This window comes from Geotrypetes seraphini, chromosome 2 (assembly GCF_902459505.1).
Source record: "Geotrypetes seraphini chromosome 2, aGeoSer1.1, whole genome shotgun sequence".
NCBI classification, from domain to species: domain Eukaryota; kingdom Metazoa; phylum Chordata; class Amphibia; order Gymnophiona; family Dermophiidae; genus Geotrypetes; species Geotrypetes seraphini.
The window spans coordinates 363,649,391-363,673,270 of record NC_047085.1 but is presented as its reverse complement, the minus strand read 5'-3'; the positions used below and the strand labels follow the sequence as shown (position 1 = coordinate 363,673,270).

Genomic DNA, 23,880 nt, shown 5'->3' with positions numbered 1-23,880 from the left:
GCAGAGTTAAGTGTGCCAGAGGAAAGTAGGGAAACCTGATTTAAAAGTTATAAGTTGTGATATTCCTCCATCTGAAGGAAAGACTGCACATAGAAGCCTTTGCTCAATTAATGCCATAGAAGCAGCAGGGCAGCAGTGCCTGTCCATTTGAACCAAGCTTAAAAGCCTTATTAGCAAGCCAGGTCCTGAGGTAACAAAAGCTCAAGGACTGTGGTACCATTTGAGAGGGCCTGAACACCTATGTGCAAAGGGGGGGCTTGCTTCCACACAGACTGCAGTGCAGGCTGTGAAAGTCCTTAATGGGACAAATTGCTAATAATAATAAAAGCCAAAAGAAGTAGTTTTTTCTTATCCTATGGTATAGAGAAGTGCTGGCACCTGAAGTGCCAGAGCTGTGCTTGCCAGGACTGTGTCATAAAATAGCCAGCGGCCCTGAAAAGGGCATACTAGCCTATTGAGGGACGGAGAAGTCCTATTTTGATTTTCTTTTGCTTATAAAGTGGTGACAAGGACTGTCCAGTCCCTGAACTATATTTCATTTAACAGACACTGGAATTATGTAAAGTGAACTGTGTGACTAGTGACTGTGAAAAGCAGTTTATGTTTTGGGATTTTCTTTTTTCTTATAATAAACCCGGTGAAGTTTTGTTGGAACTGAATCCCATGTCCGGGTTTTCCTTTCACCGACCACATAAAAGGCGTACAAAAATCTTACCTGTAGTCCGAGCTGGGGCTTCCCACTCACTTGGGGCTTGGCCCGGCCACAATATTCATTGTGGATATTCTGAAAACCCAACTAGCTGAGTGCGCCCCCAAGGACTGGGTTGAGAACCACTGCCCTAGATCAGTGTATTGCAAACTGTGTGCACCAGCACACTAGTGTACCTCCTGAGATTTCAGGAGTGCCGCAACACACTGGGGAGGAGGAGAGGCAACGGCTGGCTGCCTACAGGACATGCCTTTCGCTGCGAGAGGAATGTCCTGTAGGGAGTTAGCTGACGCCAGCGCCTCTCCTTCTCTCCGGCCCTTTTCCCTGCTGGAACCTGCTAGTGTCTCAGGACCCGTATGGAGGGCTTTTGCGCACATGCGCGGATGTCGACTTGATGACATCATGCATGTGCGTGACATCATCACATCAATGTCTGCACACTTCCGGATGCCACGGCTCAAGACAGTTTGTGGGGCACTGGCCGAGATAAACACCAAGGAAAAGAATTATCCACAGCTACCATCACTTTGACTTATCACAGTCTACAGATAAGATATTATTCATATTGCCAACTGCCCTGTTGGAGAAGGCAGTTGAAATAGCTTTTGAAGGCTTTAAGGTGCTAAGTTTTTCAAAGCAGATGGATGTCTCAAAATGGCTAAAGAAAAGTCCCTCTTCAAAAACATCCAAATCCTGATTTTGGAAAGTGAGAATTTGGACATTTCACATTGCAGTTTGTCTAAGCAAGGGACCATGCTGTGGACGTATTTTGGGTGATCCTGGGGAGGGCCCAAAAGTATGATGTCCAATAGCAATTTTTGAATGGGAAGAAATGCCCATATCTGAAAAGAAGAATGTTTTTATCTAAGCTTGTTTCAGTCAAGTACAAGCTGATTGAGCAGCTAGCAGAGTAACACAGTAAATGGCAGCAGATAAAGGGCTAGATTCACTAAGGGCACTGATCCGATCCGTGAGGGATCCGATCCGTGTCCGGAGGGCTGATTCACGAATCACCCTCATGCAAATAAGAGCAATCGGAATCACGCCCACAACTGTCTGCCCGGATCGCTCTATAGCGATCCCAGCGCATGCGCACACCATCTGTAGATGGTCTGCGCATGCTCTGGGCCCGGCAGATAATTTTTTTTCTTCTTTTTTTAACTTTTTTGGAGCCCATGATTCTAACCCGCTTTAAGACCGCTTGCACTGCAGGAAAGGGTGGGAGAGTCGGGGAGGCAGGCGATCGGGGCAGGCAGGAGCTCAGGGCAGCGGAAGAGTCGGGGCAAAGATTTCTGTGCAGCCATTTTCATAAGAATGCTGCCAGGCAGATGTCTTTGTGCCTTGTCTTCCCAAGTTTATAATTTAAATATTTCAGTTTGTTAAAATGGTTGTTCAGGATGGACATCTCGGATGTCCTCACATATTTTTGAACAGGAAACCCTGAAGTTTTTCCTGTTTGTGAATGGCTGCGAGATAAACTTTTTTTTTTTTTTAACTTTTGTGCTGGACGTTTTTTGGCCCATAAGTCCTTTGAAAATGCTGCTCCACCAAATGTGGGCTAGATGCCAATCGTAGGACTTCATAGGCACAACAGTTTTAACAACTTTCCATCTTAGTGCAATTGCATAGTCTTAGCCATAAAAGATAGCTCTTTTGGGCAAGGAACTCAAATATATATTTTTATAGAAACTTGTCAGTGTGATTTACTCAGGAAAGTTATGACCTGAAACATAGATTTAATGCCCCCCCCCCCTTAAAAAGAAATAATCTGACCAGTATGACTAACAACAGACCCTTTGGCATAATACAGGGCCAGAATTTTCATTTTTTTACAAATGGAGAGGATATAACCAATACACAGCAATCTGCCAAGGTTTTCAGTGAGAACTTTTTTTCACTCTCTGATTTTATACTACTGCTTCTGAGTGAAATTCCCACCAGCAGATATGTGCCGAGTATACTCAATGGAGTGTAATTTTCACTTTTAAACAAACAAATCAATAACTCCTCCTTGCATGGTAGCAAGTCTACATTTAACAGCAGAAGTTAATTTAAAAGTGCTGACAGGCCAAAATTTCTGGCCATACTGTTTACAGACAGAAATCTGAGCTTCACTGGGATTCCTCTAAGTATTTCATGGGAATGTGTGAATGGGTTTAATTTCCCTTTGTACCGCCAAAGTTAGAAACTTCATGACTAGGATGACTCTCCAAATGTATGAAGATGGCTGATGTGAACTGTACAAAGTTAAACACCCTTGTATAATTCAACACTGACCCTTGGCCCTAGGACAGGCTCCAGCTGATGTTTCCTGTTTCCCCCATCAGAAGAAGGAATCCATGTTTATGTTGCAGCTAAACGCTACAAGCTGTTGTGAGACATGAAGACATCTATTTGAGCAATTCTGAAGAGCCAAAATGCAATATAATCTTTATCTGCTTTTCTATTGAGTCACTTCTGGCACTGTTAGTTGTTTCATCAAGGTTATCAACAAGGAAATAAAAATGAAAAAAAAAAAATCCCTTGTGGGGAGGAGGATCACTATTCAGTAGCAAACAAAAGCTGAACTGGTTACAACCAATGCAAGATAAAGTCCGTGATGCCACTACTGATCACCTCATTTGATTATTTTCTCTTAGGAATTTATTAATTAACACATGTTAAATCCTGAATTTAACATAATAGCCATACTAGGTCAGACCAATGGTTCATCTAGCCCAGTATCCTATCTTCACAGAGGTCAATCCAAGACACAAGTACCTGGCAAAAACCGAATTAGCAACAGCATTCCATGCCACCAATCCAGTGCAAGCAGTGGCTTCTCCATATCCGACTCAACAGCAGTTTATGGGCTTTTCCTCCAGGAACTTATCCAAACCTTTTTTTTTTAAAGCAGCTACATTAACAGCTCTCACCACATCTTCTGGCAAAGCATTCCAGAGCATAACCATTCTCTGAGTGAAAAAATCTTTCCTCCTATTGGTTTTAAAAGTATTACTCTAACTTCATAGAGTGTCCCCTAGGGCTCCTTTTACTAAGCTGCGCTACATTGCCGCATGCGCTACATGCCAATGTCTCCATAGAGCTTGCGTTAGTATTTTTTGTGTAGCGCGGGGTTAGCGCGCACTAAAAACGCTAGTACAGCTTAGTAAAAGGAGCCCCTAGTCTTTGTAACTCTTGATGCAGTAAAAAAATTGATCCAAGGGGCTGGAGGAGTTACCGTACAGTGAGAGATTGGAGACACTGGGCCTCTTCTCCCTTGAACAGAGGAGATTGAGAGGGGACATGATCGAAACATTCAAGGTACTGAAGGGGATAGACTTAGTAGATAAGTACAGGTGTTCACCCTCTCCAAGGTAGGGAGAACGAGAGGGCATTCTCTAAAGTTGAAAGGGGATAGGTTCCGTACAAACGTAAGGAAGTTCTTCTTCACCCAGAGAGAGGTAGAAACCTGGAACGCTCTTCCAGATACTGTTATAGAAGAAAACACACTCCAGGGATTCAAGACAAAGTTAGACAAGTTCCTGCTGAACCGGAATGTACCAGGTAGGGCTAGCCTCAGTTAGGGCGCTGGTCTTTGACAAGAGAGCCGCCACATGAGCGGACTGCTGGACACGAAGGACCACTGGTCTGACCCAGCAGCAGCAATTCTTATGTTCATCAAAATGTGCTAAAATAGACTGAGCACATTGTATTAACATAGTAACATAGTAGATGACGGAAGATAAAGACCCGAATGTTCCATTGTATTACTATTTAAAAAGGCAATAGAAGACCTTCAATCACTATCCTCACTGGACAGAATGCCAGGAAATCAAAATAGTATACATATTAAGTTTTATTACATATATACAATATTTCTAGCCATAATCATTGATTAAGTACAGAGTTTGAATCAATACATTACCGGTTATTGCATCACTCCGATAGGGGAACCATCAGGAGGCTTATTCAATATATCATCACACAGCTCGTCAGCAATGGAAAAGAAATGTCCCCATAATACTCCAGTTTCTGCCCCATCTATTTTTTCCTTGTTTATCCCTGCCTTTATTAAAGCTTGAAACATTTCCTTCCTTGATACCCTCCCCTCGTGACCGTTACTCGTAAATTGAGGATGTCTGGGGGGAGGTTTTATTTCTCTTCTTCTTTCCATATTAGTTCCCTCATTTTTCGACCATTCCCCCATATCTTGCAATTCTATCATTCTATCTAATAAGACAGAGACCTGATCCCCAGTTAATGATAATAACAGGGTCATCATCACAGCCTTGTATGCTGGGGGTGTAGTTTTTAATATCCTATTCCTAAATCCTGCAGTTACAGGGATTACATAAGGATCCTCTGTGACTTCTAGGATGTGTAGGGAACTGCGCATTGCTTCCTCTTTCACCCTTTCAATCCCATCTTTCAAAGCAAACCAAGGTCTATCATTAGCAGGAATATCCCCTTCAGTTGGATATTTATCCCTCATTCCATAAATAATGAGCCCCGCCAAAGTAATATTTTCCCCATTTCTTCCTTCAAAGTATGTACGCATCGCCCGTGTTACTATAGGGTCTCGCGTTACAGTGTAAAATTTGTGTACATCTCCTTTATCCAAACTTACCCCAGCTGCTCCCGTATCCATTAATCGTACCACCCATTTCATATCTCCTTCCCCACTTCTTTGCCTAAATCTTCCCAATATATCGTCCACTTCTGCCTGAGTGAAATCCTCTAAACTTTCTCTTGCTTGCACATGGGGCACTAATTCAGTCTCATACATCACCTGATCCCCCTCTGCTGCGGGTGTCCCATCCACATTCAATACCACCCCATCCCTATTCCGTACCGGGATTCTTTGTCCATCCCCCCCTCTTTTATCCTGCCTATCAGGTCCATAAGTGGTCTGATGTTTTCGCCTAGTTACTGGTTTTACCGATGGGTTACTTACACCAACGGGGGGATCTATTTCAGTATCAGGACACCGAGGTCCTCCTGGACAATCATCCCAAACCCCTTCATCATTCGAGTCAGTACTATCCCAAACATCCCCATCCCACTTACTAGGGTCCCAATTTACTGTAGCGGTCGCGATATGTTTCTGCACCTTTATTCTATTTACGCGACCGCGCCTTTTCTTATATTTTGTGGCAGCAATATAAACTGCAGATTCCTCAGCTATCTTTTGATAGTGATCTAATTTGTCTCTTAAAAGCTTACCACTACATTCCAGCATAAGACAACGCCTCTCTGCTTCCATCTGCGCCCGTTCTGCTTTAATTTTTTCCTGAACTGCTGTTTGCAACCGAATGTGCACTATTCGGTAGGCAGAGGTCAATACCCAGCTCCTTCGAGCTAAAGCCACTACATCACCCGATTTTTCGGGGCATTTTCCTAAAGCTTGTACAAGATCAATTGGTTCTGCACTTCCCAGAACCTTTTCCCATGACTCTGCTAATCCATGATTATTGGCTAGTTCTTGTGCTATTAAATTATATGGTGCCTCGGTCCAGCCGGGCACCTCTGTAGGTTCTTTTGAGGATTTCTCTCTCTTCCTGAACATTCCTGTATCACAAGAGTGCTCAGGTTTTCTTTAGAGAAATCCTGCCGACTACGCCAATTAATGTATTACTATAAAAAAAGGCTTACCAAATACCTTCAGTCACTATCCGCACTGGACAGAATGCCAGGAAATCAAAATAGTATACATATTAAGTTTTATTACCTATATACAATATTTCTAGCCATTTTATTACATATATACAATATTTCTAGCCATAATCATTGATTAAGTACAGAGTTTGAATTAATACGTTACCGGTTATTACATCATTATTCTGTCACTTTCCATACGATCAGGAGGCTTACTCACAAAATATCATCACACAGCTTGTCAGTAGTGGAAATGTCCTCTCTCCTTTTCAGGTAACTTTCTTTCTAGGGGAAGCAGTATTTATCCCCCTATCCTTGTGGATTGAGTTAAGTGAATGCCGGGAGGATGTTTACCAATCAATATACTCCTAGCCTGCCTCGTGAACTAATTTCCCATCCCAATGTCGGGAGGATGTTTACTAATTAGTATGTGTTTGCCTCATGAGCTAATTTCCCATCCCTTTCCTTGTGGATTGAGTTAACTGAATGCTTGTGGAATGTTATGTGTTAGCCTGCCTGAGGACCTGCTCAATAGGTGCTGAAAAGTCCTTGCTCGTTCTCATAATACTTGTGTTTCCTTGTAACAGCTATCATGGATCCTAGGCAGTGTCACTCAATATTAATCTTTCATACCATCCGTTTCACAATCGTGTCACATCCATCCAGTCATTTTTTAAATTTTTTCTTCTTAGCTATTTCTGGGCAAGAATCCAAAGCTCTACCCGGTACTGTGCTTGAGTTCCAACTGTCGAAATCTCCGTTAAAACCTACTCCATCCCATCTAAACCCTCCCAGCTATTGAAGCCCTCTCTAGCCCACCCTCCCCCAAACAGCCATATATAGACACAGACCGTGCAAGTCTGCCCAGTACTGGCCTTAGTTCAATATTTAATATTATTTTCTGATTCTAGATCCTCTGTGTTCATCCCACGCTTCTTTGAACTCCGCCACTGTTTTCCTCTCCACCAGCTCTCTCAGGAGCGCATTCCAGGCATCTACCACCCTCTACGTAAAGTAGAATTTCTTAAACATTGCTCTTGAATCTACCACCACTCAACCTCAAATTATGTCCTCTGGTTTTTCCATTTTCCCTGGAAAAGATTTTGTTCTAAGTTAATACCCTTCAAGTATTTGAACATCTGAATCATATCTCCCCTGTCCCTCCTTTCCTCTAGGGCAGTGTTCTTCAACCTTTTTACACCCGTGGACCGGCAGAAATAAAAGAATTATTTTGTGGACCGGCAAACTACTAGGACTAAAATTTAAAAACCCCGTTTACGCCCCATCTCCGCGAGCTGGGTCCCCACAAACCATCTGATCCCATCTGCACAAGCCGCAATTATGATTTTATATTGAACGTATTTTATTAAAGTATAAAAAGAAACAATATTCTGAACAATTGTGATTTTATAAATACAAATATACAGAGCACGGACCAACAAAACCCCTGTCTCCCCTCCCCTTCACATATATCCCCTCTACTATCAAGAAAACTGAACAAGCCAAGTTATTATAGAATGCTAAATAGAAATATTATGCTAACAGAATACTGCAGTCCCCAGTTATGTCTCTAGCAGGATATATTTCTAATGACAAAACAGAAATAAAATTATTTTTTTCTACCTTTTGTTGTCTCTGGTTTCTGCTTTCATCTTCTTTTCACTCTTTTCCTTCCAGCATCTGCCTGTTCCATCCAATGTCTGCCCTCTCCCCCTTACATATGTATCTGACTTCTTTCTATGCCCCTCTTCCCTGTCCATCCAGCCTGTTCCTCCTCTCTCCTTTTTACATCATTCATTCCAGCTTCACTGCCTTCTTCATTTCTATCTCTCCTACACCAGATCTAGCATCTTTATCCCTCTCTCATTTCTCTGCTGACCCCCTTTCCAGCATCAATGTCTCTCTACTTTCTCATTCCTCTCTCTCCCCTTTCCCTCATCTGATCTCTCCATTCCTCCCTGACCCCCTTCCCCTCCTGTAATCTCCCTGCCAGCTGTTTCCTTCCTTTTTTCTTTCTCCCTTCCCTCCTTCTTTTTTTCCCTTCTCCCTTCCCTCCTCCCTCTATCCAACATTAACTCTCTTCCCATCCCTTTCCCTCCTCCCCTCCCAGCAGCATCTCTCCTTCTAATTCTCTCCAAGTCCAGTAACAGCTCTCCCTTTATCCAGCAGCTTCCCAGCCTCCTACTGTGGCTTCCTCCCCTTCCAGCAGCTCTCAGTACTTGCCTGCAAGAAGTTGCCGGTAAATCACTGCCCTGGCAAGTAGGAGAGCTGGTGGGAGGGGAGACAGCCACTGTGAAGCCTCCCCAGGATCTTGCTCGCACACGCTGACCATCTCCCTCCACCTGCACCTGTATCTGCAGCTCTCTCCATTCTACTCGCGACTTCCCCGCGGCCCTCTTCAGCAACTCGGCAGGGGCGGCGATCAAGACAGGCTGCCGACATCGGGACCTTCACTCTCTGAGTCCCGCCTATTTTGTTTCAACTTCCTGTTTCCTAACAGGCGAGACTCAGAGAGGGAAAGCTCCGACGTTGGCAGCCTGTCTTGATCGCCTGAGGCTGGGAGGAACATTAGTCGGGAGGAACCGCAGTCGGCAGGAAATTTAACTGCCGACTGGATCTCGCCGGCCCTGCGCAGACCGGCAGAAATTTTCCACAGACCAGCACCGGTCCGCGGACCGGCGGTTGAAGAACTGTGCTCTAGGGTATACATATTCAGGGCTTCTAGTCTCTCCTCATACATCTTCTGGCACAAGCCTCCTATCATTTTCGTTGCCCTCCTCTGGACCGCTTCAAGTCTTCTTATGTCCTTCACCAGATACGGTCTCCAAAACTGAACACAATACTCCAAGTGGGGCCTCACCAATGACCATCAACACCTTCTTCCTTCTACTGACTACGCCTCTCTTTATACAACCCAGCATCCTTCTGGCATCAGCCATAGCCTTGTCACACTGTTTTTTCGCCTTTAGATCTTCGGACACTATCACCCCAAGGTCCCTCTCCCCGTCCGTGCATATCAACTTCTCTCCTCCCAGCATATACGGTTCCTTCCTATTATTAATCCCCAAATGCATTACTCTGCATTTTTTTGCATTGAATTTTAGTTGCCAGGCATTAGACCATTCTTCTAACTTTTGCAGATCCTTTTTTATATTTTCCACTCCATCTTCGATGTCTACTCTGTTACAAATCTTGGTATCATCTGCAAAAAGGCACACTTTTCCTTCTAACCCTTCAGCAATGTCACTCACAAACATATTGAACAGGATCGGCCCCAGCACCCTGAGGGATTCCACTACTCACCTTTCCTTCCTCCGAGCGACTTCCATTAACCACCACCCTCTGTCCGACAGCCAGTTTCTAACCCAGTTCACCACTTTGGGTCCTGACTTCAGCCCTTCAAGTTTGTTCAACAGCCTCCTATGAGGAACCGTATCAAAGGCTTTGCTGAAATCTAAGTAAATTACATCTAGCATATGTCCTCGATCCAGCTCTCTGGTCACCCAATCAAAAAATTCAATGTAGGACTTTCCCATGTACTGAGCCCATATTTTACAGGTTGTTTTTTTTTTCTTTTTGCAGATTCCAACACTCATTTTTCCATTAAGGTTAATGTTAAAGTAAATTTTATCTAATGTACCACTCTTCACTGACACACAAATAAAGTGGGTTACAATAATAACAATCTATAATAAGAAAAGAGAATTACAATTCTGAATAGGATAGCAAGCATTTACGCCACTCCTTACAAAACCTTCTGTGGCCATGACTCAATTTTAGTGGCCACAGCCACTCTCATGACCCCCGACCACTATCTTGCTATTTGAGTTGCTGTTCCCAGTAATCCTATAGTGTCAGCCACACACTTCCATAATTTGCCACTTTCTCTGGATTCTGTAAATGGCGTCATAATCGGCGATGTCTGAAAAAAATGGATGCCGGTTGTGTGTCAATCACACTTAGGTGCTGTTAACAGAATCGTGGCTAACGACGTCTAAGAAAAAGCTTAAATGCTAGCAATGTAGGCCAGCGTTTTACTGGCCTACATTGCAGGTATCCAAGTTCTTTAGTGAATTGTGCGTAATGGCACCTAATTCCCATTCCACCCATAACCATGCCCACTTAAGACATAAGGTGCCTTTAGGTGTCCTGTTGCAGACATCTCCTCGTGCCTACTATTTTTAAAATGAGTTTTTAATCGGTTTTAAATGACTCGGTCTATTACTGCACTGATTAAAGCCAATTAAAACAATTAAGTTAGGCAGCGGTAGGGTGCCTACAGCTGCCTAACTTACAGCACCGTTGGTAGAATATGGCCTTCAGGACAACCACAATAAAATTAACAGTGGCCTAGCCAAACAGGAAAGGCACAACTTCTGCTAGTGCCATTCTAGGTTTTCTACTTACCCAAACAAATAATTTCTAGCCACTCCATCTGCATTTTTTTTTTTGTTTGTTTTTTTATCCATGCCTGCGCTTAAATTTTTAATGCTTATTAGAACTTTACAATGCGTGCAAATCGACTGTATATCCATTAGTTTGTTGATAATGAGAACTAGAATTTTTAAAGCATGTTAATGAATTCAACGTGTGCTAACAAATTAACATCCCTAGGCTTTATTTGTCAGAATGCTGGCCAAAATGCTACCCCCAAAATGTGTCACTTCAAGCATGTGATTTTTGTTTGCTGGGACCTAGAGCCCGGCTTGACTTTTATATCTAAAAAAATCAGCTAACTAAAACTGGAGTATTTGTTCAGTACATCAAACATAATGTTAAAACACTGATGCCCTCTATAGACAGGTGGTCCAAAATACAAGTTTTCTCAAACATGTTTTAGATTTCCATAGTTCCTGAATTAGGAAAATAGTAGGTTGGGTATGCCTTTGGGCACAGAATACCCCAAAAGAAAAATATTGCTTTGTATCTATCCAGCTGTAATCCAGATCCCTCAAAAGAAGCAAGTCTAAATCTGGATTGTAACAGAATGAAGTTACCGCCAAAATGCACTGGCCTATGACTCACTAAATCTAACCATAATTGTACAGGCTCAGGAAAAGAATAAGTGTTTAAGCATGAATCGTTTACAAGGTGGTTCCAAACCATCTCCTCCCACGCTGGGTCAGGATGAAGGTCATCCAACAGCAGCATAACTGGCCAAGATCAACCCAGTTTCCAGCTGTCAGTCACTGTATACTCATGAACATCTTCAACCTTTCCCTCTAGGCAAAATAAATATCCTAAAAATAACAATTCTAATCCTGCAGCCCAGAATAGGCAGATTAAAGCAATCTAATGCTTGTCAGAAATGTATCACAGTCTTTGGAAAGACCATGGTTAATTTGTTGCAGATTTCAGCACTTAAAACCTAGTTCCTTCAAGGAATGCTAGTGCTGATAGGCCTTCCGTTTCACAGCCTCCTGTTCCCTACAGGCTTCTTTTTGCATTCTTTTGAAAAACTGAACACACACTGTTTGAGATTCAAAAGCATGTATGCGGTTGGCAATGGTGCCAAGAGTATGTGTTTTTTAAATCCCAATCTGCAATGGTTCTACAAATAAATCTAGTCACTCTATATACAGAACAATCAAATTTATCTAACTGGAAAGCACGAGTGATCAGACATCAAACATACAAATCTGTTTTACAACTTGGGATTTGAATAAAATCTGTTAGGATTTAGCTAGGTACTTGGGGCCTGGTTTGACCACTGTTGGAAACAGGATACTGGGCTTGATGGACCTTCAGTCTGTCCCAGAACGGCAATTCTTATGTTCTTATAATAATAACTTTATTCTTTTATACCGCCATAACCAGAAGTTCTAGGCGGTTTACACTAAAACTTTTGGCTATGGCAGTATTAAAGAATAAAGTTATTATTATTATTATTATTATAAGGACATATGAGCAAGGGTAGGCAAAAAAAGTTATACAATTTAGTGGGCTTTTAGCCTAGATTTGAACATTGCCAGAGATGGAGCTTGACACAGAAAAACGCACTCCCCATTCATACCTCCCCCAATCAAGGAAGTAAAACAATCAAAACTACACGACGGCCTCCTAGCCACTCAAGCCGCAAGGCTGGACAACCAGATTTCCAACCTTCTGACGACCACCCCAGACCACAAGACATTCAGAAAAGAAATAAAAACTATACTTTTCAAGAAATTCCTGAAGCAGCCATAACACCACGTACTCTTAATAACTCTAAAACTGACAATTGATCTACCCTTTACTTCACTAGTAATAACAACAGAGCTTCCATTGTGACCCCCTTCTTAATTCTTTTGCAAACCGCCTTACCCTTAACAACCCGTGAAATGTTAAAAGATCCACTACTTACCTCTCTAGCTAATCAATAGTAACACCGTTTTTATTAATCTTTTGTAATCCGCCTTGAACCGCAAGGTAATGGCGGAATAGAAATCCCTAATGTAATGTAATGTAATACTGACTCAGGTAGTCTGTTTCAGGCATATGGTGCAACAAGATAGAAGGGATGGAGTCTGGAGTAGGCAGTAGAGGAGAAGGGTACAGATAAAAGACATTTACCCAATGAACGGAGTATAGGAAGAGATAAAAGAGGAGCGATACTGAGAAGCTGCAGAGTGAATGCACTTGTAAGTCAATAAGAGGAGTTTGAACCGTATGTGGAAATGGATAGGGAGCCAATGAAGTGACTTGAGGAGAGGGGTAATGTAAGCATAGTGTTTATTACTATTCATCATAATACTGCTTATTCTTATATTACTCCAGTATATTTTGTAAGTACCGGTATATGAAAACAATAAAAATTTCTTGAACTAAAAAAAAAAGAGGAGTTTTATAATGTGCACACAACTCTAGACACAGTATTATCTCACAAAGCACAACATAATATTTTGGGGTATCATTATAGGCTCCATCGTTGGGGCCAAAAGGCAGGGAAGCTTCTTGCTAATTTAGTACACTCTTCAAAGTCACTTAATTTTATTACTAAACTTAAGATGGGCAGGTCTCGAGTTATTAAAATACTGGATAAATTACAATCCTTTCAAAACTACTACCAACAACTTTTAGGACACCATCAGCACGGTCTAATGTGATAGGAGGATTCAGTGGTGGTGGCCAGAGATTAGGGAGAGAGCAGCCAGAAACCTTGCAACTAGCCCTAAATTAGTTTAATAGAACATATTTCTTCTTGCATCTTGGTCCTTGTATTTGACCTCCTGTGGTTTCATTGCCTTGATCTTTGTCAAGCAGAAATCTTTCTTCTGGTGTGCAGACTTTTGCTGGATTTACAAAGCTGTGGTAGAGGTTTCTACCATGGGCCAGAAAGGTAAATGCTCTGATGCTCATAGAATTCCTATGAGTGTTGGAGCATTTACCTTGCCGGTCCCTAGTAGAAACCTCTACTGCAGCTTTGAAAAAGGAGCCCTTTAATAAATAAATAATCTTAAATAAATAATAATTAAAAACGTTAAAGGAGCCCTTTGTTATTCACTCTTTCCAGGACTTAATTTACTCAGTTTTCTGATGTGCTGTAGAACAGTTCAGCAAGTGTTTGGGAGGTAGGATGCTTTAAAGATTTCTAGAATCTAGAAAAACCCTCTACATTTACTAATCAAGGTGTTAATCTTCAGAATGAGAGTGGTTTTATGAGATCATAAAGCTTGTTCTTACTCTGTTCATCCAGGGACTTACCATCAACTCCTGAATATGGAATATTTCAAAACCAGTCTCAGAAAGGCGATTGGGGAAGAAAAGTTGAACAACCGATCCTGGTAGGGTGCTCGGTCCAGTGTTATAAACCTGCAATCAAGAAGAGAAGGAAAATCTTTAGCAATTTTAGAAGTAATTGTTAGCCAGTCATACAAAATGAGCAACTAGAAATTAAATGAACACTACAAGACAAACATTTCTCTAATTACCTTGAGTTAGAAAAAGTTAAGTATTTTGGGCTTATAAGGTTCATTCCTTGATTCCTTTTTTTCTTCTTCTTTTTTTTTTAATCCCGCATTCTCAAAATGTTAGTTTGAGAGTTTTACAGTATACTTTTTTCCTTACTCTTTTTTAATCGTGATTGGAAACTTATGGATCTCTTTTCTTATAATGATTCTTGGCAAAGTAATATATCTAACAACGAGACATGAAATGAATGGGTGCCATTTAGCTGTTAAGTAAAACACTAATTGGGAAACAGTAAAGAGACATGCAAAGGATAAAATATCTCAGATCTCAGGACTCTACCTTTGTATTGTTATAAGAGCACAAAGATCAAAGTCAGCTATGTTACTAATTCTACTCAGTTCAATTCAGACAGGGCAGTCAACGTTCTTTAAATGCCAGCCACCATGGCTGAAAATATCCAGATAGTCAACATCAATATCTAGATATTGACTATTGTCCAGATAGTACAATAGGGGAGTGGGAGGCACAGTGGTTAAAGCTACAACCTCAGCACCCTGTTCCTTGTGACCCTGGGCAAATCACTTAATTGCCCCAAGTACATTAGATAGATTGTGAGCCCACCAGGACAGACAGGGAAAAATGCTTGAGTATCTGAAAAAAGAAAATCATGTAAACCATTCTGAGCTCCCTGAGGAGAACAGTATGGAAAATTGAATAAATAAATAGTGCCAGAGCTTGCCAGATAGCACCAATATGAAGCCCTCTTGTCTAACCTAGTAAAAGGGGAACTTTTTACTCATCTGCAGTAAAGAGTCTTTGCCATGCAGTAGCTGCAACTTCAATACAACTACTGGGGAAGTTTCCAACATCTGCCCTTATAGGTGCCATGTTAAATCTGCTGATATCATGTATTTCTGTACTTGGAGTTAGCATTTAAGGGTAGATTCAGTAAATGGTGCCCAAACATAGGCACCAAAATATAGAGTGTTATGAGCAGAACTGTCATTATAGCTTATGTCTGCATTCTTGCATGCATCTACTGGCAATTAGGCAGTATAACTGCGCCTAAATGTTGGGCACGCTCCTGACTGAATCATGCCCCTCCCATGGCCACACCCACTTAGGAGATGTGCGCTATAGAAATTAGGAGCACTGTTTATAGAACAAAGCATAGATCAGATACATGCATAACCCTAAGTGCCAATTAGCGTTGTTAAGGACAATTAAGTTATCACCAAGAGCCAATTAGTTTATGTGCGCAAGGGACCCTGATTAATTGCAGCCTCTCTTTGAATGCTATTTACAGAATTAGGTCAGCAACCACCATGCATGCTCAGTTCAGAGGTGCTGACTGAACTGAGCATGCACAGGGGATGCTGGCATCTGTACCTGGAAAGGCGCCACTAACTGATCTGAGATTGAGACAGCTCAGAAGGCTCTGGAAAGGACTCCTGAGCTGGTAAGACTTGGGGATCTCCTCTAGGCAAGGTAGTGGACGGAGAGGAAATGTGTGGGCTGTGCCCACCCAGTTCACCCCTAGGCTCACCCAGAAATTGGGGAGGAAATGTGTGGGCTGTGCCCACCCAGTTCACCCCTAGGCTCACCCAGAAATTGGGGAGCAAATGTTTGGGCTGTGCCCACCCAGTTCACCCCTAGGCTCACCCAGAAATTGGGGAGCAAATGTGTGGGCTGTGCCCACCCAGTTCACCCTTAGGCTCACCCAGAAATTGGGGAGCAAATGTGTGGGCTGTGCCCACCCAGTTCACCCCTAGGCTCACCCAGAAATTGGGGAGCAAATGTGTGGGCTGTGCCCACCCAGTTCACCCCTAGGCTCACCCAGAAATTGGGGAGCAAATGTATGGGCACCCAGTTCAACCCTAGGCTCATCCAGAAATTGGGGAGCAAATGTGTGGGCTGTGCCCACCCAGTTCACCCCTAGGCTCACCCAGAAATTGGGGAGCATAATTTAGGTGGAGACATGCATGGGCATCTGCACATTGCCAGGGCTGGTTTTAGAGTGAAGGAGTAGACTAGTGGTTAGTGCAGTGAGTTGAGAATCAGGGAAGAAGTGTGTGGTGCAGTGCTTAAGAATATAAGAACATAAGCAATGCCTCTGCTGGGTCAGACCAGAAGTCCATCGCGCCCAGCAGTCCGCTCATGCGGCAGCCCACCAGGTCCAGGACCTGTATAATAATTCTCTATCTATACTGTTCAATCCCCTTTTCCTTAGAGCTACAGCCTCAGTACCCTGAGGTTGTGGGTGCTCCTTGTGACCCTGGGCAAGTCACTTAATCCCCCACTGCCCCAGGTACATCAGATAGAGTGTGAGCTCACCGGACAGACAGGGAAAAATGCTTGAGTACCTGAATGTAAACCACTTAGGCTTTAAGTGAAATATAAATGCTATAAATAAATAAATACTGCTCCTCCTTTTAACATTAGACATATCAGAACACTCCAGTGCCTCAGGTACATACTAACACAGCAGGGAAGGATTCAACATGCCTGATTTAAGGTATGTGCTAAATCCATAATTCCTTTAATAAAGGCATATATGCACCTATGCTTTCTTTATAAAATCTAATACTTCGAGAGTAGCCTGATTTTAACTACCTCCTAGTCCTCATCACAAAATTACTAATCACCCAGACCCTCAGAAATGCCACTGAGATACTCAATTATGTTTCATAGTGTCTGGCTTTATGCATTTAATCTTCATCGGGTCTCTTATAATAACTTATGCTGTATTCTTAGAATGTAGTTAAGTCTTTCAAACAATAAATAATGTATAATAAATATATTTTGTGCTAGTGTTTTTTATATATAATACTTAGCTTAAAGTAGTCAAAGCCGACATGTTTCACCCTGAGGGTTTCTTCAGGGCTGCTGTCCCTATGTGGAGCTTATCTTCCACCGAGTTCCTGTTATCAAGCTTCACATAGGGATAGCAGCCCTGAAGAAACCCTTGGGGTGAAACATGTCGGCTTTGACCACTTTAAGCTAAGTATTATATATAAGAAACACTAGCACAAAAGATATTTATTATACATTATTTATTGTTTTGAAAGACTTAACTACATTCTAAGAATACAGCATAAGTTATTATAAAGACCCGGTGAAGATTAAATGCATAAAGACAGACACTATGAAACATAATTGAGTATCTCAGTGGCATTTCTGAGGGTCTGGGTGATTAGTAATTTTGTGATGAGGATTAGGAGGTAGCTAAAATCAGGCTACTCTCGAAATATTAGATTCTATACTCACTCATCTTTATTGAGATACGCTGTCATACAATTTTTTATAAAATAGGCACCCATTTGGACTTTCACCTGCTTGCTCTATTATTAAATTACCCCCCCCCCCACACCCCAAAAATGCTAAAATAATGCAGACAAAATTAAGGGAAACACAAATAAAATCTAGACTTACCCAAAATATATGTTAACAAATTGACCGGCTCAAAAAAGTCTCTAAGAGCTCATATTTTGATGAATAAGGGAATTCACAAGGCCATCCCAGTGACTTCATATCCTCTCATAAGAAGTCTCTCCATAGGGAAGTCTTAAGTTATAATCATCTACTTAAGATAATCAAAGTCAGTTTATCAAGCTATATCACAGTGTTACCATTATGAGCACTCCAACCAAAGTCCAGTCTAGGAATGTATTATTTTTTATACTCAGAAAGCAAACCTGAGGTAAACCTATAGCTAGTACTTTGAAGAAAAAAAAAATCTACTATTCAAACATAGCTGATACAGGTCAGATCAGTATGTCACCTGTAGTCTTCCTGTATTCACAGGATGGCTCCTGAGAACTGGAGGTGAGACAGTATTCAAATGCATATTATCTCCAAGTATTGTTTGGTGACATATGACTTATATGCATAAAGAAATCCCTCCTAGATTTGACTCTGCTTATAACGATGTCATCTGTATAAATATGAATAATTTTGATACATTTTAGGGGGAAAGACCTTATAGACTTGGACTTTTGATGTAAACGCTCATAAACAAATGATAGGCCTGCAGCTTGTATTTTGGATTTCATATTGCCCCTTTCTCACTATTTTGCTGGCTTAGAATCTTAGGGGTCCTTTTACTAAGGCACGCTAGTGCATCTTAGCGCATGCTAAAAATTAGTGTGTGCTAAATGCTAACACGTCCATAGGATATAATGGACGTGTTGGTATGCGTTAACATTTAGCGCGCGCTAAGACATACTAGCGCGCCTTAGTAAAAGGACCCCTTAGGTGTAATTTTAGACCAGAACCTGACCATGAAGAATCAGGTTGATGCCTTGGTACAGAAGAGCTTCCATACTCTGGAAACTGCACACAATTAGAGCACATTCAAATGCATCATCATTTAAATTGTTGGTTCAGTCTCTGGTATTGAGTCAATTGGATTACTGGGATATAGCTTATCTAGCTGCCATCCCAAAAAATCTATATAGATTGCATATTATCCAAAATGTTGCAGTCCGACTAATTTTTAACTTGAGTAGGTTCAATCACGTTATTCTGTTCCTCCAAGAGCTCCATTGGTTACCACTGGAGATCCTAGTGAGGTTCAAATTTGGTTGCCCATGCTTTAAGGTGTTGTTTGGCCTTGCATCCAATTAGCTAACAAATTTGTTTGCATTTGTCAAATCGAAATGTTCAAGACGTACACATGCTCTCTTTGTCTTTCCATTTGTCAAAGGATGCAAATTTTAAAAATATCACCAACGCCTCTTCTCATATCAAGCAGCATCATGGGATACCAACGCTTCTTCTCATATCAAGCAGCATCATGGGATAAGGACTTGAAATCTCTAATAGTGACTTCTAGTACCTACCAACATTTTAGGAGAAATCTAAAACTGTATCTGTTTGCTAGTTTCTTGGGTAACTATACCTGAAATTTCCATTAAATTGTAATTTGAATCTCTTTTGTAAACCGCATAGAATTTTATGGTGTCGTGGTATAGATATAAGTTTTTATGTTATGTTTTTATGTTGATTAAATGATCCGTGGAAATCCACAAACTAGACAACCTGCTTTGAGCCAGGAAATGACTTTATCAAGTATTTCCAACCGAGCAAATATGTGGTGACTCATCCACTCAATTATGTACTATTTTAACATTTTGGATATACTAAAAGCATTTGCCACCAAATGCAAGCTTAGTGTGAAAATTTGTATGCACAAGTTATAAAATAAGATCAGCTGCATGTATTATTTATTAATTTATTGAGGTGCTAATGGAAGTAAAACCCAAATGTCTCAATCCGTCCTCCTTTTTCTGGAGAACAGCAAAAAGAGGCACTGGAGATGTCGCAACCAACAAATGGGGCCAAGTCTTTTATAGAAAATAAGCCACTAAAATGTGTAAAAACAAACAAAGACTTTGTTTTTACACATTTTAGTGTCTTATTTTCAATAAAAGACTTGGCTCCATTCGTTGGTTGCGACATCTCCAGTGCTTCTTTTTGCTGTTCTCCTCATAGTAGTTCGAGGCTTTGTCTCTTCTTTTTTGTTCTCTCCTTTTTCTGGAGCCATATGGTAACCCTAAGAATGAAGGATGCAGTACCTAGGTGCTGAACCCCAGGCCAGAAGCCAGAAAAGCCAGGACAGCGACATGTCATGTGCCATATGCATCAAGAAATTAGAAGATTCTAAGATTCTTCTTAAATTTCATAACTGAACTTTCCATATGAAGGGGCGAAGGTAATGCATTCCAAAGGGTGGGACCAATTATGCTAAATATACGAGCTCAGATAAAGTCCTGGTAGACAGTATGAAGGGAAGGGACATTAAGTAGACTCATTGACATACAGCAAAGAGATCTCACTGGTGTATATGGATTAGACTGAAATGTCCTTCAAGTCCAGTATCCTGTAGGAAGGGCCAGGGGATCCAAGATGGCGACTGAGAGCAGGACGCGTTGAGTTGTTCATCTCAGGATAGCGATTTTTGAAGGATTTTCTTAGCGGTAGTTTTACTTACCGCGATGCCTAAGAGACGGGGCCGAAGCACTGCTTCTGCCTCACGGCGCTCTGGAGCTCCGGGTCTCAGCAATATTCAGGATCTTCTGAGGCGCATGCAGGAGGTCTCAGCAACATCGGATGGCGGCCCGTTGAGGACACAGGGAGGCGAACCAGCGGTGGACACTCTTGGGCCCGACACCACTCTAAGCCCCAATGTCAGGGCACCGGCCCCGCAGCCTCAGATTACCAGCTCTCCCAGGGGTGGGGAAACCCCGGATTCCGTGGTAATCTCTTCTCCTGAGGCAAGTAAGAATCTCGAGGAGAGCTTGGGGGCTGGGGCTCTTACTACAAGGGCCCTAATGGAGATATCTGGGGCAACACCATCTCAGCATGAGGGGGAAGTACAGAAAACATGCCCCGAAGAAAATCTTCAGAACGGTGAGCACTTTACACTCACACAAGCTCCAATTGTATTGATTCTATATGGGACTTAATGGCTTATTTTGTCAAGACCATTTCTCCTACCTTTCAACAAATTGAGGGGACAATTAATGAACATAATAAAGATTTGAAGGACATAAGAAAAGAAATAAATACTTCTAATTCATCTATTCAGAAAATTGAAAAGGAAATTATAACATCAAAACAATTGCAAGAGACTTTAGTTAAAAATAATATTAACCTAAGGAAGAAAATTGAAATGCTTGAGAACAATGCACGTAATAATAATTTAAGGTTAATTAACTTTCCAAGACTTGATTTGGTAACACCTAGAGATATGCTTAAGAGATATCTAGTGGAGATAGCTGAAGAATTGTTACCACAATTTTCACGGGTCTATTATTTGCCCGATAAAGGACAAAACCAACAACTAAAAGAAAAATCTTCAGACCAAGAACCCCTAAATATTTCACAAATCCTAGAGACATCTGAGAAGGACTTTGCATCATCAACCACTATGATCATTACTTTAGCCTTACCAATTGATAAAACATGGTTGTTAAAGCTTTACTTCAAAAATAGACAAAAAAGTTTTCTTGGTTACAAAATACAAATGTTTCCAGATTTGGCATGGGAGATGCAAAAGCGCCGCCGTGAATTTCTTCTTTTGAAACCTGGGGTTATATCTTTGGGGGCAACTTTCTATTTAAGACATCCGTGTAAATGTATTGTGTGTTACCGTACTGTTAAGTATGTGTTTTTTGAACCATCTCAACTGACAAACTTTGTGGCAATGTCTCATCTGAATGCAAGTAATCTTTGAGCCCTATAATTTGATTATTGATGACCTCATTTCAGTGCTATAGCTTTCAGTTCTTGTGTGATTATTAGTAGTTTCCTTTTTGTTTCGCCAATTTTTGATTCTTGGACCCTAAGTTGAGGACTTGAGCATAAATAGTAAATTTTATTAATTTATGAGCTATATTTACATTGTATTTAATATCTCTGCTACTATTGCTTTCTGTACAAGTGTAATACTTGAAATTTAAATTGAAAATCAATAAAGATTTAAGCATGAAAAAAAAAAAAAAAGCCCAGTACCCTTTTTCAAACAATGACCAATCCAGGTCACAAGTGTCTGGCAAGATCCCAAAAGAGTAAAAACAGATTTATGTTGCTTATCCCAGGAATAAGCATTGAATCTGCCCATGTACATTTTAATAATGGGTAGATATCAAAGAGTTAAAAGCAGCTTCAAAATGGCAGATTTTTAACCTAGGTTTAAATAGCGCCAGAGACAGAGCATTGTGTGCCGTCTAGCGAGGCTATTCTAGGTATATAGTGCAGCAGATGGAAGGAAGGTTTTTCTGGTTGGAGAGGATTAACAAACCAATTTCCAAGCCTTCCCCCAGGCGAGGCAAAATATTGATCTGTCCATGACTCCATTCTGCTGCCCATGGGTGCAAAGTTTAACCAGTCCCCTTGCCTCCTCTGCAGAGCCCAGCAACCAAAGCAAATGTACATTCTGAATATTTTATAGTGGCTAGAATAGTACTGTATTTATACAATAAAACACCACCTATTGCTCTGCGAGTTGCATGATAGATGGTTCCAGTAATCTAAGCAGTCTCTGCGCATTGCATTTAACATCCTTGAGGTGGGTCACCGCTATAAAACAGAAAGTAATAAACAGAAATGAGTGATAGTCCTTTCCCTCCCCCTCTTGGCTTTTCATTTCAAACAATCTCATTTCCATTACACAGCGACATACAAGTGCATTTTTTTTATATGTACGGGTTTAAATATTTAAATGGAAAAAATTGGTTCTGTAAACCTCTTCTATTTATAGCAAAAGGAAAGGTAACTGGGGCTGAAGTGCACAATGTCCATCAATTAAGGAGCCCTCTCCCACAAGTAAAAGGGAGGAGATTGATTCTGAGAAGCAGAATAAATGCAGAATACATTATTTATTTCCCAGTTCAAGTTCATTCAGGCTGCTTCTCCAACTATTCACTCAAACTGTCATAGTGCTGTTGATGTTAGAAATTCCATTTGAAGATTAAAACCTGGACTAATTTGACTAATTTAGTACAGTATTAAGGATAATTTTAAAAGTCATTTATGCACATAAAACTGAGCAAACTGGTGACACCCATGTCCGAATATCCCTTGATCGTCAGGGACGCCCACTCAAGAGCCATGCCATAAGCCCAAAGTGTTCCTGATTCTTGTTAGAAACTGAATTCTGAGTGAGATGGTCCACTTGAACCGGCAACCTGAGGCCTTTTGCCTATGAGACGAACTAGGTTCGCATACCACAGCCTGCAAGGCCAATTGGGCACCACTAAGACAACCAACCCCAGATCCTCACAATCCTGCAAAAGAATCAACTGAGCATGGGCTATGGGGGAAACACATCAGAGCTCTTTCTCCAGCCACGGTTGGACCACCGCATCCAACCCCTCACTTCTGGGCTCATCTCTCTGGCTGCAGAAGCGAATCATCTTTGTGTTTACTGTTGATGCCATCAGATCCATCTGTGGAGGCCCCCATCGTTAAACTATGGTGTTGAATGTCCAGGGAGACAGAGATCATTTTCCTGTGTTGAGCTTCTGCCGAATGAGAAAGCTGGCCTGCATATTTTCTGCTACCATTACATGTGTGGCCAAGAGAGCCTGCAAATGAGCTTATGCCACCAGAAGAGGTGATGAGCTTCTAGACGCAACAAGGTGCTTCTAGTGCTTTCTTGCCTGTTGACATAGGCTACCACTGTTGCATTGTCCGAGAAGACTCAGATTGTTATGCCTTGCAGAGATTTCTTCAGTGCCTGAAGAGCTAGTCAAATGGCTCTGAGTTCCAGGGAATTTATAGACCACTTCTGTTAAGCCAATATCCAACGATCCTGCACTAAGTGACAGTTGCAATGACCCCCCCCCCCCAGCCGTAAAGGCGGGCATCAGGAGGAAATGCAATGAGGCATGCCCTTGGAGAGGGCAGCCATTTGCAGCCTCCACCCGATGCTGCTTTTCACTACCAGCAACCATGGAAGCAGTTGCTGAAGCGAGTCCGTCTGAAGAGACCAGCAAGAGAGGAGAGAGTCATGGAGAAGTCTCATGTGCGGTCTCATCCAAGGGTCCACCTCTATGGCTGCCTCCATCAACCCCATGACCTGCAGGTAGTGCCATGGTGTGGGAGACGGCCCCTGAGGTAGATCTAAAATCTGCTTCTGG

General features: G+C 41.7%; 1 protein-coding gene across 1 annotated transcript in view; it reads right to left on the bottom strand.

Annotated features, from left to right (window-relative positions):
* The window catches only part of ITGA9 (integrin subunit alpha 9), a 589,864-nt gene that overhangs the window by 125,273 nt on the left and 440,711 nt on the right, over positions 1 to 23,880 (bottom strand). The window contains exon 23 of the mRNA XM_033930560.1: positions 14,030 to 14,137. Coding sequence (XP_033786451.1) covers positions 14,030 to 14,137 — 108 coding nt within the window. The remainder of the gene's footprint in view (positions 1 to 14,029; positions 14,138 to 23,880) is intronic.